Genomic DNA, 14,898 nt, shown 5'->3' on the forward strand with positions numbered 1-14,898 from the left:
TCACTTGTCCCTGAGAAGCCCACCCCAGAAGCCAGGTTAGCGGCCCCAGGATATTTATCCCGCTCGGCTGACTGACCCTGACCCAGCTCTGTCTCCAGCACTGCCCCTGGTAGAGTGGAATGCACACAACTCATGCCAGTGTCTGGCCTGGGCATCTGGGTCTCCCTCCCAACTCTCCTCTCCTTGACCTTCCTGACAAATACTCTGCAAAGAGCCAGGGGTTGCTCTGCAAGAAAGTGCTTCCTCCACCCACCCATTCAACACACATTCACCAAGTGCCTGCTTTATGTTGTGTTCTCCTCTCGGAGCTAGGGAGTGGAGCAGGAACAAGACAAGCAAGGACCCTGCCCAAGGGAGCTGACCTGCTGGAGGGGCTTCTCAAGTCCCTCTCACTCCCCTTCCCCAACTATTCTCTCAGAACAACCCACCCAGCAGCCAAAGTCCCCCTCGAGCTTTCTAGTACCTCTCAATTCAGAGATCAGAAGAAAGATTAGGAGAGTCCGGAGGACCAGGTCCTGATGCTGCTGGCTCAGCAAGGACAGCGCCCTTGAGCAGCCTCTCCAGCCCCTGTGGTTTGCAGGCTGATCTCGGCTGCCCCTGTACAGCCGCAGCCTGAGATTCTGCAGTGACTGACAGAATGGCCATGCACGTTGAAGCCTTACGTCTGCTGGGGATTCACATGTTTAAACCTCTCAGGAAGTTCCTTTGCTTGTGTGAAAAATTATTTTAATTACGAACATCACATTGCTGTGAGGACACCATAAATAAATGTCTGCTGCAAGTTGGAGCACATTCTTGGTCACACGGAAGGGGCTCCGGAAATGATGGGCCATGCCCTTTGTGAGCACTGATTGAATGAGCATGCGCGTCTTCTGAAGAGACGGGCGGGGCTGGTGGGAGGGAACACTGGGCTCGGTGCTGCAGTCCCGATCGATGAAGTGCTTCACAGAGGATGAAATAGTTGCCTGTATATCTCACTTGCCCCTTGTGCCACCTTCAGAGGAAGGCAGGACACATATTCTCACCCCCAGGTTTGGAGATGGGGAAACTCAGGTATAGGGAGGTTAAATTGCAATATCATGCAGGTGGGGAATGTCAAAGTCAGGACTAGAATTCAGATTTTCTAATTTCTGCTAACTGGCATCAACCTAAGTAATGGTGTGCAACACTTTATACTGTAAGTAGTGTTTGACACACATGGTTTTATTAGTTTTTATAACAATTTATGAGCCAGATATTATAATATCTTGTAGGTGAGGAAATTGAAGTCAGAGAAGTTAGATGATTTCCCTAAAGTCACACAGCCAGGAAGTCACTAGTGTCAGAACTTGAACCCCTGACTTCTTACTACTCTGCCACTGAAGAAGAACAGAGCTCTCCCACCAGCGTCACCGGCCCTCTGTCCGTATCTCCTGGCAGCCCCCCTGCTCAGTCCGGTCATTGCCTGCAATGGCCAAGCTCTCTTCCTGTGACCCAGATCTAAATTTTTCCAGTACTGGCTAACTAAATATAAAGTGTGTTTGCTTTGGGCCAAAATCACATTATGTCAGGCAGTATGGGAACATGGCTATGTTTTGTGCTGATCAAATAAATGATCACATTGGTAGGTATATATCTAATTTTTTAAAAAGTGGAGATACCAAGTAGTTTAATAAATGAGTCTTGGTATGTAGACTCCTACATATCATTGTGTAATCATGGTGAGAGAGTTCAGGTGAAAGGGATGAAAAAATTAATAGGAAAACAAAGTGAGTATATTGAGTTATATACCCACAAAGTGAGTTATTGGTATATTCTCATGCTCTGTCTGAATGGGCACAATGAGTGTTTCCCTCCTCCTTGCACCCCAATCCTTGGTAGAACAATACAGAGCCCAAGGAGATGGGGGTGCTGAGGCAACTTTACTTCCCAAATAGAGATATCCAGATAAGAAAATAATTGGTAAATCTCTAGGTTTGTGTTTTCTCCACCGTTTTGTTTTAACCTGGCTCTTAATTAAGAATCAGGTGAACAAACCCCCCAGGAAGGGTGGAGCCCGTTGTGGTGTGCCTGTTGCCCACCTCCCCATGGAGACCACATTTCACTGCCCCAAGGGTCAGGCTGAAGCAGAGGAGCTGCGGTTGCCCCTCCCACTTCCTTTATTCACTCTGAAGGACCTGGGGCCTTCTCAGGCGCTGCTGCTGCTGCTGCTGCTGCCAAACAGCACACTTTCCCCAGGAGTGCTTCCCACTCGCTTTGGCTAACATCCCTGGGCTGGACCTAGACAAGCCCTGGGGGTCGGAACAATCAGGCACACCCGGGGCTATGGATGAGAAAGAGAGGGTAAGATGTGCTGCTGTCTGAGGGAAACGCCAAGTCCTCATTTGAGGTGGCAACAAAACACCAACAGAAAACCCTCGGATTGTGCACTGAGAGTCCTTGCAGGGAAGGACAGCCCGTGTGTTCCCAGGCCGCAGTCCCCAGGCCCGCGAGGCGCTCACAGGCAGCCCGTGCCTCTGAGACCCAGCGTTGCTGCCAATAAGGTCATCTGTTTCTCTTGGTGTTTGCCCAAGCGCTGGGGCTGAAATAATTTCCACTCACAGAATGATGATTTATTGGAAGCTGAAGAAAATGTGGAAGGGAAGGCAGGGCCCTTTGATCTGTTGGTGTTTTCACCGCCTGGGCCAGGGAAGGATCAGTATTTTAAACAAATATCAGTGACTAAACTCTGGCTGATCTTGTCTTTAAAAACAGTAAAGGTTCTGGTAAGCACGGGGAGGGATCGGGGTGAGGGGAGTGTGAGAACCAGGGAAGCAGGTGCTCTCTGTCAGAAGCAGGTGAGCTCACAGCAGACCGTGCTAGGGACTCCAGCGCTATTGTTGTTAACTTGTTGCATACGGTGTATTATCATGTGTTACAGTAATATCCAAAATTATTAGTATTGGTCCAGAACAACTGTGAGATAAAAGAATTCTCTTGTGATCGGGCAAGTTTAGGATGTATGGGGCAGGTGGGGCTCCAGGCCTGGGCTGAGGGGAGAGAGCAGCCAGCAGCCCTTGCTACTGCATCCAACGTGGAATGCAGGCCGGGTTTAATCTGGGCCTGCGACAGAGGCCCTCTGAGGGCGGGGAGGCCCCCAGCAGGAGGGATACCTAGTTGGTGGGGATGATTCCGTGGTTCTTAGGGGGCTGGCTGTTTGGTGAAGGCCCCAGCTGCAGAACGGTGGTAGAGAGGTCTAACCACGGTGTGGAGAATGGACTTGCCCCACTGTGTGCAGAGGAGGTGCGAAATCCAGCCCCCAACCGTCCCAGCCCATGGTGTCAGCACAGCCTGTGCGGTCTCACTCCTGCCTTTGAGAATCAAGCCTGCCCATGGGTGGCCTTGGGTAGTCCTTACAAGGGTGATGGGCTTGGGTAGTGCTATTTAAATGTCCAGATTTGGGTACCAGAAAGTAGACTGTGAAAGAGTATTGGTAGGGCAACCATGTAACTTATTGTCTAAACCAGGGTGTTTTTGAGAGTGAAAGGCAGCATTATATTATGCCAGAGGAAAGAGCAATAAATCAAAATTCTCCTGAGCACACTAGGCTGTATCCTCACGGCAGTATTCAGAGACAATCTGGTGCTTCGTTGAAGTTAAAACACAGCTGAGGCAGTGTCCGAATGGCAGATGTAATTTGCCATCAAATCCCTGGGTGGCTGCTCTGAGTCCCAAGAATCCTGCCTGTGAGGTGAGCCAGTGTCGGCTCCTTACAGGAGGTGGTCCTATAAGACAGCACCCTGAGGGGCTTCAGCAGGCCTGGCTGTCACTGCCCTGAGCCCAAGCTCACATCCACAACGGGACGACCCCCCCCATGTCACAGGGAGTCTTTGTGCTTTAGGACATTTCAGCATAGTCTGGGGTGTGATTCCCACACCTACTACTGACCCAGCTCCCAGGTGGAGTGAGGTGCCTCACACCGCACCTGGACAGAGCTCTGTGCAACACCAGTCACGGTGCAGGGTGGGTTACGTCCACCTGTCTCCTGGGCAGGCAGGGCTGAGTGCCCAGCGCTGGCTCAGGGCTGTCCGCGGAGCCGCAGCCCTTGGTGCCCTGAGCTGACGGTGCTCTCCTGGCCATTGCAGGTGGACAGCCAAACCGAGGAGAACAATGACATGAACAAACGGAGGCGGAAAGGCTGCAACAACCTGGATGAGGTTTGTATGCGCAGGATCAGTTTCAACAAAGGCTGTTGCCCAACAGCCGGAGGCCCAGGCCCGCCTGGCTGTGGCAGCAGCCCCAGCCCTCCTCGCTTTCCCCTCTCAGGAACCATTCCGTTCCGAGCTTGAAGTGATGGAAAAACAGTTGGGTTCTGGTCCCTCCTCCACTAGCTTCCTAGCTGTGTGACCTTGAGAAACAGAACCTCCCAGGGTGGGGTTTGTGTCTGTAAAACACAAGTGATACCTTTGAAATGTATGAAACTTGGCAAGATTTTTAAAGATTAACTAAGAAGATGTTATATAATGTTCTGGGCATGGTAAGTGGCACCTATGCTAATCAATAGATAATTGCAATTAATGGTGAGTTGTAAAGAGGCACCAGTTGACCCACTTTTCTCCTCAACATTGTTTCTACCATTTGTGTTTTCTGCACTTTCCGTCCTAAAGGACCACGTCCCAGTGCCCACAAGTGCCACCTTCTGGTGACAGAAGAAAATTACAGGTTACTTTGTCAAAAGCAAGCACGAATTTCTCTCCTCCTACTGAAAAATTGATCAGCAGAAAAAGAGAGTATCAGTTCCGCTTCCCCAGGCAGCTCTTTAAAGAGACCTGAGATACACCCTTCACTTGAAAAGGCCGTTCTTGTCCCTCAAAAGCCAGCCCAGGGACTGTCAGAGAGCTGCGGGACGTCGGCTGTAGCTCACCCGGTGGCTGCTGTAGTAATTATGACATAGAGACATGTGGCATAGTCTGGTTTGCATAATGCATTGATGCCTGAGTTATAGGACTTAGAGAAGACGTCCACCTTATATGATCGAAGAGGTTTAATTGCTGTGTATTTTTATGACATTGTTGTTCACGTCTGTGACTGACTGCATGTGGAAACCCTGACTGGAGTCAGGCCTCTGGCTCTCACAGCTGACCTTCGTAACAGGTGGAGCCACAAAGCCAGCCCTGGGCGAAAGGGGAGCTGCCTATCGCTCAACCCATCTCCTGGGATGCTCAAAAGGAGGTGCTGATACTACAAAGTCTGGAATTCAATTCATGTCTCACAATGAGCACAAAAAGCTCATTTTATCCGATGAGTTCCCCTCAGGCTTGGTGGAACCTTTTCTAGAACCTCTTTGGGTGGTCCCTTTGACAGCATTGCTTCCCTGTCTCTTGGCTCTGGTGTGAGCCAGAAGCCAGCGGATAGGGAGATGCTAGTAATTGAGAGGAGGAAGCAGAGGCTGAATAGCAGGACAGGAGAGGGGTCCTACTTCCCCGATTATGGGCACTGGCGCTCACCGTAGTGCCTGTGACCTGCTCTGACCACCACCTCAGGAGCTTCCTGTGCATGTACTTTTTCTCAGGGATGTCTCCTCCTGCCTTCCATCCGGGGCTTATGTGGGGGGTGGGGGGGGGTGGGGGGGGTGTTTGTGCTCTTTCTGTTGATGGCCGCACAGGAGTGGAGTGTGGGAAGAAATCTGGTTGCACCTGCCCCTTCTGAGGTGGCACTGGGCTGTGTCCTGGGCCAGCTAGTTTGCCTCCCAGTCAGATTTAACCAAACCGGCCTCACTATCCTCACTTGGCAGCCGGTTAAAAACGCAGAGTCTCCAGGCCCAACCCCAGCTGATGATGGAACTTAATCTGCTTCCGAAGGAGCCCCTGTGACTCATGTCTGGGAAGTGCTGTCTGCATGACCCACTGTCCTGGCCGGCTTCGGCCTTGTGCAAACAGTGGCCGCCCCAGTGAGCCCGCCTCTGTGCACTCGAGGCTGCATTGCTATGAGAGCTGCATTTCCCACTCTGAAGTGGGGAGTGACTCCGGTCGGTGTTTGCCCGGCACTTCGGAGCGGCTGTGCACACAAGGTTTCCCGTGTGGCTCCTGCTCTTGGGGATATTTTTTTTAAAAACTCTGACTCTAGCTTGCTGCTTCCCATGGGTTTCTTCTCAGTGGACACATCTTTGTTGTCTTGAGAACGTCCGCTTCTATGCAGGAGACTCGTTGTCTCCTGGGGAAAGCAGGCTGCCCCCTGACACCACAGTGCTGTTTACACTTGGAGGCCTGCGGGGCAGATCCTGTTCGGAGAACAGACATTCCACGAACCCTGGTCATTCTCCCAGTCTTACTTTTAGCCGATGAGCTCACAAAACCTTGCATGGAACTCTACTTTATAAAACACATAACTGAGTGATGACAGCCATCATCGCCCCAGTCATTAGGCACATTGGTGCCATGCACCCTGATACACAGCAGTGAGAGGAGCACCTCGCCTCCGAGGCACCCTGCTCCAAAGTCCATGACCCCTGTCTGGTCATGAGGAGCCACCAGAGCAACCCAGCTGAGGGGACTTTGCACGCAGTAGCTGACCAGTCCCCTTCAAAACTGTCAAAGTCACAGAATACAGAGAAAGATAGAGAAATTGTTGCAGGTAGAAGGAGACCAAGGAGAAATAATGGCTTGATGCAGTGTAGGATCCTGGGTTGTATCCTGGAGCCACCCAGAAAAACTGGTGTGATCCGAATCAAGTCCATGGTTAATAGTGTCCTGCCTTAATTTCTTAGTTACAGTAACGGTTTCGTGATTACTCCAGATGCTAATATTATGTGCCCCTGGGTGAAGGGTATGCAGGAACTGTCTGTTCTATCTTTGCAACTATTCTCTGAATCTACAACTGTTTCAGAATTAAAAGTTGTTTTTAAAAGATAGCAACAACAGAGCAGGACAGGTGGAAGCTGGGAGCGGGGTGCAGAGGAGATGGGAGAGAGCAGCCCAAAGCCTGTGCCTGACCAACACCCCTGTGGTTCCCCTCCTCCCCGCAATGTTCACCTCTGGAAGCCTCGGGATGTATTTTGAAAATAATTTTGCTCACCACTTCATTACTATATTTGATTTTATTTTGCAACAACTGTGTAAAGTAGGTTATGCTCCCACTTCACAGATGAGGAAGGAAACTTCAGGGAAGTCGATTGCCAAGGCCACTGGGCTGGGAAGTGAAAGAGTCAGGATTGAGGCCCTAACTCTCCAGCTCCCGAGCTTGGGTGTGTCCACCTTTGGGAAGACACACCCCTCCTATGAGCGTTGTCTCCACGTGGGCATCTCCCACCGTTTGAGTCTCACTTCCTCAGACCACGCAGGGTCTCCTTCTTTGGGCAGGTAGTCTCCCGGCCCCAGACCCCAGGACCCCTCCCTGATATCTGGGTTCCGGGGCCCACCACCAATGCACTGCTCTGGCCTTTGCAGCTTTCAGCCTTTTCCAGCCGGAGTCTGGGTTCCAGTCAAGAGTGCGGCAGCAATAAAGAAGGTGGCAATCAGAACAAAGTCAAGTCCATGGCAAGTCAGCTGTTGGCCAAGTTTGAGGAGAGCTCTCGGAACCCTTCACTCCTGAAGCAGGTGAGTCCCATCAAATGTTCCCTGGACCAGTCTCTTTGGCCACCAACAACTGGGAAGCCAGAAGAAGTGTTCAGGCTAAGGATGGGTGTCAGGTATGCCAGCTGGGCCTGGCTCAGGTGAGCCTTCTTCTGGACCAGGAGTTGGCAGCGTTTTCTAAAAGGGGCCAGATGGCCAATACTTCAGACTTGGGGGGCCATCTGATTTTTCTTGCAGCTACTCACCTCTGCCATTGTAGCATGAAAGCAGCCACAGACCATATGTAAACAAATACACGTGGCTGTGTTTCAGTAAAACTTCATTTATAAAACAGGCAGCAGGCCAGACTGGGCCCCAGGACCGTAGTTTGTCATGCTCGTTCTGCGTTAGAGAAGAAACCCTTTCCCTGGTTTGGTTTTATTCCACCACCATGGGTTAGTCTGCACCCACCGATGAGACAGTGCAGCTGGAGGGAGCTTTGAAGGTGCTGCTGCCTGGGGGAGCGCTGAGTTCGTGGTGAAAAGCCCTATCCAAACACGGGGAAACTGAGTCACAGGTCTTTACTCCATGTGGGCCTGCAGGAATGGGGACCAACCCCCCAAATGCCGTGGTGCCCCCTCTCCACGTTCCCTCGGGTCAGGCGGCAGGACTATGTGTCTGACCAGGGCCGGGGTGCAACTGCCGGTGGTCAGCTCTGTGGTGAGGCCACAGACTGAGCTGACTTCTCTCAGACTCCCGTGGGGTCTGCGCTGCGTGGTGGTTTGGTTTGCTACCCTTAATTCCTCTGGGACGCCACTGTTACATTACCAAGGCTGGGGGCAGGGGGCTGGTTCTCCTTTGGAGAACACCTGTCACATGACAGAATCAGGCTCCTCTCAGCAGGAGGGTGGAGTCAGGTTAATTAGGTTTTGAGAGGTAATCCTAGATGTTTTCCTGGTCCTGATGTGAACCACGCCTCTTCCAGGAAAAAAATGACCTTCCCCAGGAAGCCAGGTTTAGTGAAGGGGGTCATTTTCCTGAGACTTATCACTGAATTTTTTTTTTAATCACCTCTTCTGGAGGCTGGGGTCCTTGCGGCCCCCGAGTGTAGCTGATGGACAGTAGCACCCTGTCCTCTAGCAGGCAGGGAACTTTTCTGTTTCCAGGGGCACTCTGGGGCCGGCCACCCGGGCCTGGCACGGACTCTGGCAGTGCCTGTCCAGTGCCCTGGGTCTCAGCCAACAGCACAGCCTCCCTGAATTCACACGTTGTCCCAGAGGAGGGGACACCGGGACTTGCTGTCCGCATGGCAGAGAGCCAGGGTTCAGGTTTCCTGGCAGGGCCCAGCCTAAGCTCAGGGCTCTCTCGGTCTCTCTCTGTACCTGCAAACTCTCGCTCCCTGACTCTCTTACTCTCCTCCCTCTGAGTGTCTCAATCTGACTCAGCTTTTTCCTTCATGTTTCCTGTGGCTGCTTTTGGGGACTCACCTTCCTCCTCCCAGGAACGCAGCATCTCGGGGATAGGTAAGCCTGTGCTGCGCTCATCCTCTGACCCTCCTGCTAACTCTCGCTGTCTCAAGCCAGAAGAGCCCACGACCAGCCCATCACCTCCTCTGAAAAGGCAGGTAGGGCTCCTTCCAGTGGATGGGGTGTTGGTGAAGCCAGAGGGGATCTGGATGCAGTGGGGGGGCTCTGTGGGCCCCCTGCACACCCCGAGTAGGGCTGATTATAGGTTCTCTGGGAAGGCAGACACAACTCGAGGTCCCCACCCTTGTAGGTAAGAATACCCAAATATGCAGCATCCCGAAATACATGCCATTGACCCTTCAGCCAGTCAGGGGTACGGAATGACCAACTGCCATATGCTTGGTACTCTGTCTTCTTCGGGAAAAACAGACCACACCACGTGGTCTGTGGTCTCCTTTGTCTGATGCCCCTGGAACACGTAGCTTTAGTTGCAGAGCACTTAAAGAGGCCGAATTCTAAACTGATGAACAAGTGGCAGTGATGGTGGGATGGGTTTAGGTGGCCGACTGGCCACATGCATTGAAGGGGCAAGGCTGGGATGTGGTGCTGCCCTCCCCGGGCTCCTGGGCAGACAAGGACCTGCTTGGTGTGCAGGGCGGCAGCTGGTGGCCATGGACTGTGGCTCTCTCCAGCTAGCACCTCTGGGTTTGGAATCTGAACAGAGTCATTTTTACTGACCACAGTGTTCAAAGATGTCTGGTCGGCATAAGAAATTCTCTATTGCTTCTGGGCAGTGGAGGTCAAATGAGGTCAGTGTGGATATAAAGCAGAGATTTTGTCAGAGTGTATAAGAATTACCTAAAGAGCAATTATTTTCCAATTAAAAAAGGGGTGTTTAAAAAACATACCAACATCTGGTGCCCATCCCAAGACCAACTGAATTAGAATCTCTGGAAGTCAGGCCCAGTCTTGGGTCGTTGATGGAAAGCACGCTGGGCGGCTGCGGTGTGCACCTAGGATGGAGGACCAGGGCCACGCGGGCTTCGTTCAGTGGGTGTGGAGGGCGGCCCAAGGCTAATGCTAGCAAGAATGTCAGATTTACACAATGTCAGTAACCAATGTTATCCCAATACACTTAAATTTTAAAGACTATTCTTCCCCCATTTAGTTTTCTTTATTTTATTTTTTAAAGAGAGGGGAAGGGAGGGAGAAAGAGAAACGTCAACATGCAAGGGAAACATCGATTGCTTGCCTCTCACACGCCCCCAACAAGGGACCTAGTCTACAACCCAGGCTTGTGCCCTGACTGGGACTCGAACTGTCAACCCTTTGGTTTGCCAGCCGGCATCCAACCAACTGAACCACACTAGCCAGGGCTAAGAAGTTTAATTTTAAAAGAAAATATTTTTTAAGTTGAAAATAAATAAATAAAAGGAGATGCCAGGTGATTCTGGTGCAGGTAACAGAACATCAATGCCTGAGGTTTGTTTGGAATCTCACTCCAGGCAGCACCTGGTGCATCCTTGGTCCCCGGTCCTCACAGGGGTTCCTTATGTTCTGTGGGGGGTGGGGGTTATGAAAGGGCCATGGTAGGAAAGGAAGCTTGATTTTCCTTCTCCCCAGTTCCCCTCGGTGGTTGTGACGGGGCATGTGCTCCGAGAGATAAACCAAGTGTCTGCTGGTGGAGGGTGCCCGAGCCGGCCCTGGAGAGCCAGAGCCAAGTCTGACCTGCAGCTGGGGGGGCCAGAAAACCGTGCAGCCCTGCCTCCTACCTGCCAGGGAGCGCTGGCCCTCTCTGGGGTGCTGCGGAGGCTGCAGCTAGTGGAGGAAAAGATTCTCCAGGTGAAAGCCTTGCCCTTTGCCCCACTTCTGCCTGTGTCTGGGGAGCCTTCTATTCCCCCTCTTCCTCTGCCTGCCTGGGCTGGGTTCTTTCTCTTACCATTCGTGCATGCCCTGTCCCCTGCCCCATCCCCTGCTCTGTCCCTGCCCGCTATGTGGACAGTGAGACATGCCTGCCCCACTGCCTCCCACACCCCACCATCCCACTCTCTGTCACTACCTCCTTTTTCTTTCTCCTGTCTTGCCTTGACTGCAGAAGAGGGCTCAGAACTTGGCCAACAGGGAATTCCACAAAAAGAACATTAAGGAGAAGGCGGCTCACCTTGCCTCCATGTTTGGACATGGGGATTTCCCACAGGTAAATGGGGCTTTCAGAGCCCCCCAGGGACCTGGGCATCAGACATCCAGCCAGGTGACCTCAAATCTGTCTCTGGAGCTCCTCCTGTTTGTGTAGCATGAGGCACAACTCATTTTTCAAACTGCTAAATAATTCAAGGTACTATCTAAAAAAGATGCAAATGAGGACATTCAAAATAAGTAGATAACTCAGGACAAAGGGAAAAACAAGGCTCAGAAAAGTGAGGTCAGATCAAAGGAAGACGTTACTGAACAGAAACACAGGCTGTTAGATCCCAGACAGCTTCTGGGTGGGCTCTGAGCTTCCTCAGGACCAACACAAGGAGGGAAAGCTGGTCAGTTACAAGAATTACATCACAGTGCCTTTAAGGTGAAAGCAAGCCATTTTGGGGCATGATGGAGAAATCTCCCCATGGCCTTGGTAGGGGAGACACTGATGAGAAAGTCAACCAGAGACCATAACCTTGGCACTGTGTGGAGCCAAGAAGAATGGCTTTGCCTCAGAGTACAAAGTGCAGATGCTTATTTAAAAACTTGCTAAAAAGAAGAGCGTGTGCTGGCAAGGAGATGAAGGAATTGATTCAAGGTCCTGCAGTACATGTGTGTGGAAGGCACTCACTCTCTTGCATCAAATCTGGTCTTTAGAACCCAGCCTCCCCTGATGCTTTCACTCAGTCTCCTCCAGACCTGTGGCCTCTGCTACTCATCAGAGTCACTGATGTGGGAAGGAGGCTTTGCATGTATTTAGTTCATCTGTAGCTGCTGGGAGGCTGGCACACTTGTCTGCAGCCACAGAGGCCCCTGCTGGGGTCATCTGCTCCAAAGTAGCCCAGGATCTTCCTTTCCTAAGTCTGCACCTGTCACTTTGCACCAAGCTCCAGAGGGAGGGCTTTAGGGCTTAGTGCTGGTGTCTGTGGCAGACACGGGGCAGCAACAGGATAGACCTGCTCCCGCTGTTATAATGGGACAAGGGAGCTGGAATAGCTGTAGCAGAAAATGTAAGCAGGAGCCAGACAGTCCTGCTGAGCGCCAAAGACACAGGCTCCTGCTGTGTCCTGAGAGGCAGGCCTGGATGTCTTTGCCCCTCCCGGGGCGCATGGGTGTGGGGCTGCTGAGGCGAGCGTCACTGTGCCTTTCCTGGGGATAATCATAGTTTCCTCTGTTTCTCTTCTGTGCAGAATAAGTTACTCTCTAAAGACCTGTCTCATACTCACCCTCCGTCTCCTCCCTCCTGCCTTCCATCTCCTGATCCAGCTGCCACTTCCTCTCCATCGACCACTGACTCTGTTTCTCCTGCCAAAAAGGTAGTCGTCCTGAGCAATTCGCGGCCCCACTCCCCGCATGTTCCGAGATGTCCCCAAGCCCTGCTCGACCTGCACAGACCAACGTCGGGAGCTCGGCTTGGCTGAGATGAAATTTGTCAGATACTTCACAACAGTCCTGGATTTGGTTTTGTGTTTGTGTTGGACGCAGCGACATAGCGGAACAGGCAGCACACAAAAACCTGTCTAACATCGCTCATTCATCCAGCAAGCATTAGCTGGGTCCCTGCCGCATGCCAACCACTGTGCCAGATGCCAAGGAACTAAAAAGGGGGTGGTACAGTTTTCTCAGTAGTTTAGATGCAAACAGCACATTAGAATAGAAATACATAACTGTTTACCATATGAAATTGCCGATGTTTGGCTGTTTTTGACCTAACATTATGGCAGTTTCACATGGTGAACCTTATACAATCCTATCCATTAATTCTACGATAGATGTAAAAGGCAAGATTGTAGGAACCCAGAAGGGAGAAGCCAGGAAGGAATCACAGAGCAGGGAAAAGGGGGCTGAGTGTTGAGGGTTGTACAGCATGATGTGCTGGAGGAAGTGCAGGGCAAGGGCACTTTCGAAAGGACCCAGCATGTGCAAAGGAAGGCAGACAGGACTTGCATGGATGGAAGGTCAAACTTCTGGTGTGACTTGAACTTGGGGGTGAAAGTACTCACCCAGGTGCAGAGAATGAGGATGAACATGAGCCCACTGTTTTTGTGCTAAGGAATTTCATTCTGGCCTCTGACTAAGAGCCCCTGAAGGCTCTTCTCTGTGTCCTGGCAGCATGACTCAGGGAGCCGTGCAGAGGCTGGCTTGCAGGGAGGAGGCAGAGAGCTAACTCTGCTTAACATGATAATGAAATGCATCATGAGCAATTGATAAGTTTGGGTTTGGGAGCACTTTTTATTTTTTCCCTTGTCTTCCTTTTACTTGATATGCTGAGAACCCTTCCAGGCTGGGCAGGGAGAGGGGCAGCCCCTGAGAAAATCGGCCCCTGGAATGCATGAGCCTGAAAACGGACGGGAAGCCCACTTCCGCTGTTCCACATGGGAGTAGGTTTGGAGTCTCCTCCCCATAGCCTCTGCTGCTCTGAGCACATCCAGTCTGTCCAGCTGCCACCTGGGCTCTGCTTGGTGGGCAGTGCTGAGGGCCCCTTATCACAGTTCCTACTCATTTGCTTCCGTGCTGTTAGACTGATGCGCAAACCAGCTCCCTGCTGTTACATTAGTAGGAAATTAGGAGTTGCCTCCTTGTGTGTAGTGGGGGTTCCACACCCTTTGACACACATCGCTGTGGGGAGGATGGTGAGGGTAGGGTCTCCAAGAAAGGAGCACGGAATCTTAGCCCCACCTCTGGCAAGGTCCCCAGCACATCCCTGGACTGGCAGCAGGAGGTGACATGGAGAAACCAAACACTTTCTGTTTGCAGGTCCACTGAAAACAGTCAAGGCTGAGAGGCCCGCATCTAGTCCCAGGTCGGCCCTTGGACGGGGTCTGACCTTAAGTCCCCTGACCTGGCTGGGCCTCCATTTCTCATCAACAAGAGAATGATTCCTGGCTCACGTGATGGTGAGCTATTTGGGTGGAGACTGGCATTTTGTCATCATTCTCACTAAAAGGCTTCGGAGTAGCCTTTTTGCCCTTCCCTGGGGGTACGTCCTGCTGTGGGAAAGGTCATTGTCACCCTGGACAGGATGACACAGGTGAGGGTACCCAGGTCCAGACAGGCAGTTCATGTTCTCACCTGGGCAGTGGGCCCTCACCTGGCCTGTCTCTGGCTGGACCTGGTCAAGGCTCTCTCTCACCCCGGCTTTTCTTTTGACCTCAGGCTTATCAGCTTTTGACCCCTGCCCTATCAGCGTTGAGGGTAGAGACGTCATGCTTCCCAGCCTTCCCTGGTGAGGTTGCCAGCAGGTATTAGTTCTCTAGATGGTGGCCCAAGGCAGCCTCATCTGGGTACATGTGTGGCCTTGGGGGTCTGACAGCCAATTCTGGTCAGTGGGCATGTCTCCTGCCATATCAGCATCACGTGTCATCCCAGGAAGCCCTGGCTGCCGCCTCTTCGATGGGGTCTTCAACCGGCTTTACCCAGTGTCACTCTTTAGGCCAGTGAGTACACATTCATTTGTGTGACAAATATTTGTTGAGTGACAGCTGGGCGTCAGGCATCTCAGGCCCCAGGGTGTGCATCAGTGAACAGGAGTCACGTTCCTGCCGTGATGAGGCCCGCTGCCTGGTAGGGGAAGTAGACAGTCAACAAGCATATGATATGGAAGTGAGTTATATAGCATGTCAGAAGATAAGATGACCTTCCCATGGGAAAGTTAGCGGATAGCAGGGATGTGACATCTAGGGAAAAGGGAGCGGTTTTCATGGGGTGATGGGAGGCTCTTCCTGGGAGAGTGTGGCCTG

At 51.9% G+C, this 14,898-nt stretch overlaps 1 protein-coding gene across 15 annotated transcripts in view; it reads left to right on the forward strand.

The window, feature by feature from the left end:
* The window catches only part of LOC114499263 (F-actin-monooxygenase MICAL2), a 214,194-nt gene that overhangs the window by 110,812 nt on the left and 88,484 nt on the right, over positions 1-14,898 (forward strand). For 11 of the 15 annotated variants that reach the window (XR_004903918.1, XR_003684805.2, XM_036029035.1 and 8 more), the window contains 6 exons: positions 4,104-4,175; positions 7,404-7,553; positions 9,010-9,132; positions 10,598-10,816; positions 11,070-11,171; positions 12,349-12,474. Coding sequence is in view for 13 of the 15 variants with exons in the window: in XM_036029035.1 (XP_035884928.1) it covers positions 4,104-4,175; positions 7,404-7,553; positions 9,010-9,132; positions 10,598-10,816; positions 11,070-11,171; positions 12,349-12,474 (792 nt within the window). In the remaining 2 variants the exon portion in view is untranslated. The remainder of the gene's footprint in view (positions 1-4,103; positions 4,176-7,403; positions 7,554-9,009; positions 9,133-10,597; positions 10,817-11,069; positions 11,172-12,348; positions 12,475-14,898) is intronic. The other 4 variants (XM_036029042.1, XM_036029045.1, XM_036029041.1 and 1 more) reach the window with 3 other exon arrangements.

Source organism: Phyllostomus discolor, chromosome 6 (genome assembly GCF_004126475.2).
Source record: "Phyllostomus discolor isolate MPI-MPIP mPhyDis1 chromosome 6, mPhyDis1.pri.v3, whole genome shotgun sequence".
In the NCBI taxonomy this organism is placed as follows: domain Eukaryota; kingdom Metazoa; phylum Chordata; class Mammalia; order Chiroptera; family Phyllostomidae; genus Phyllostomus; species Phyllostomus discolor.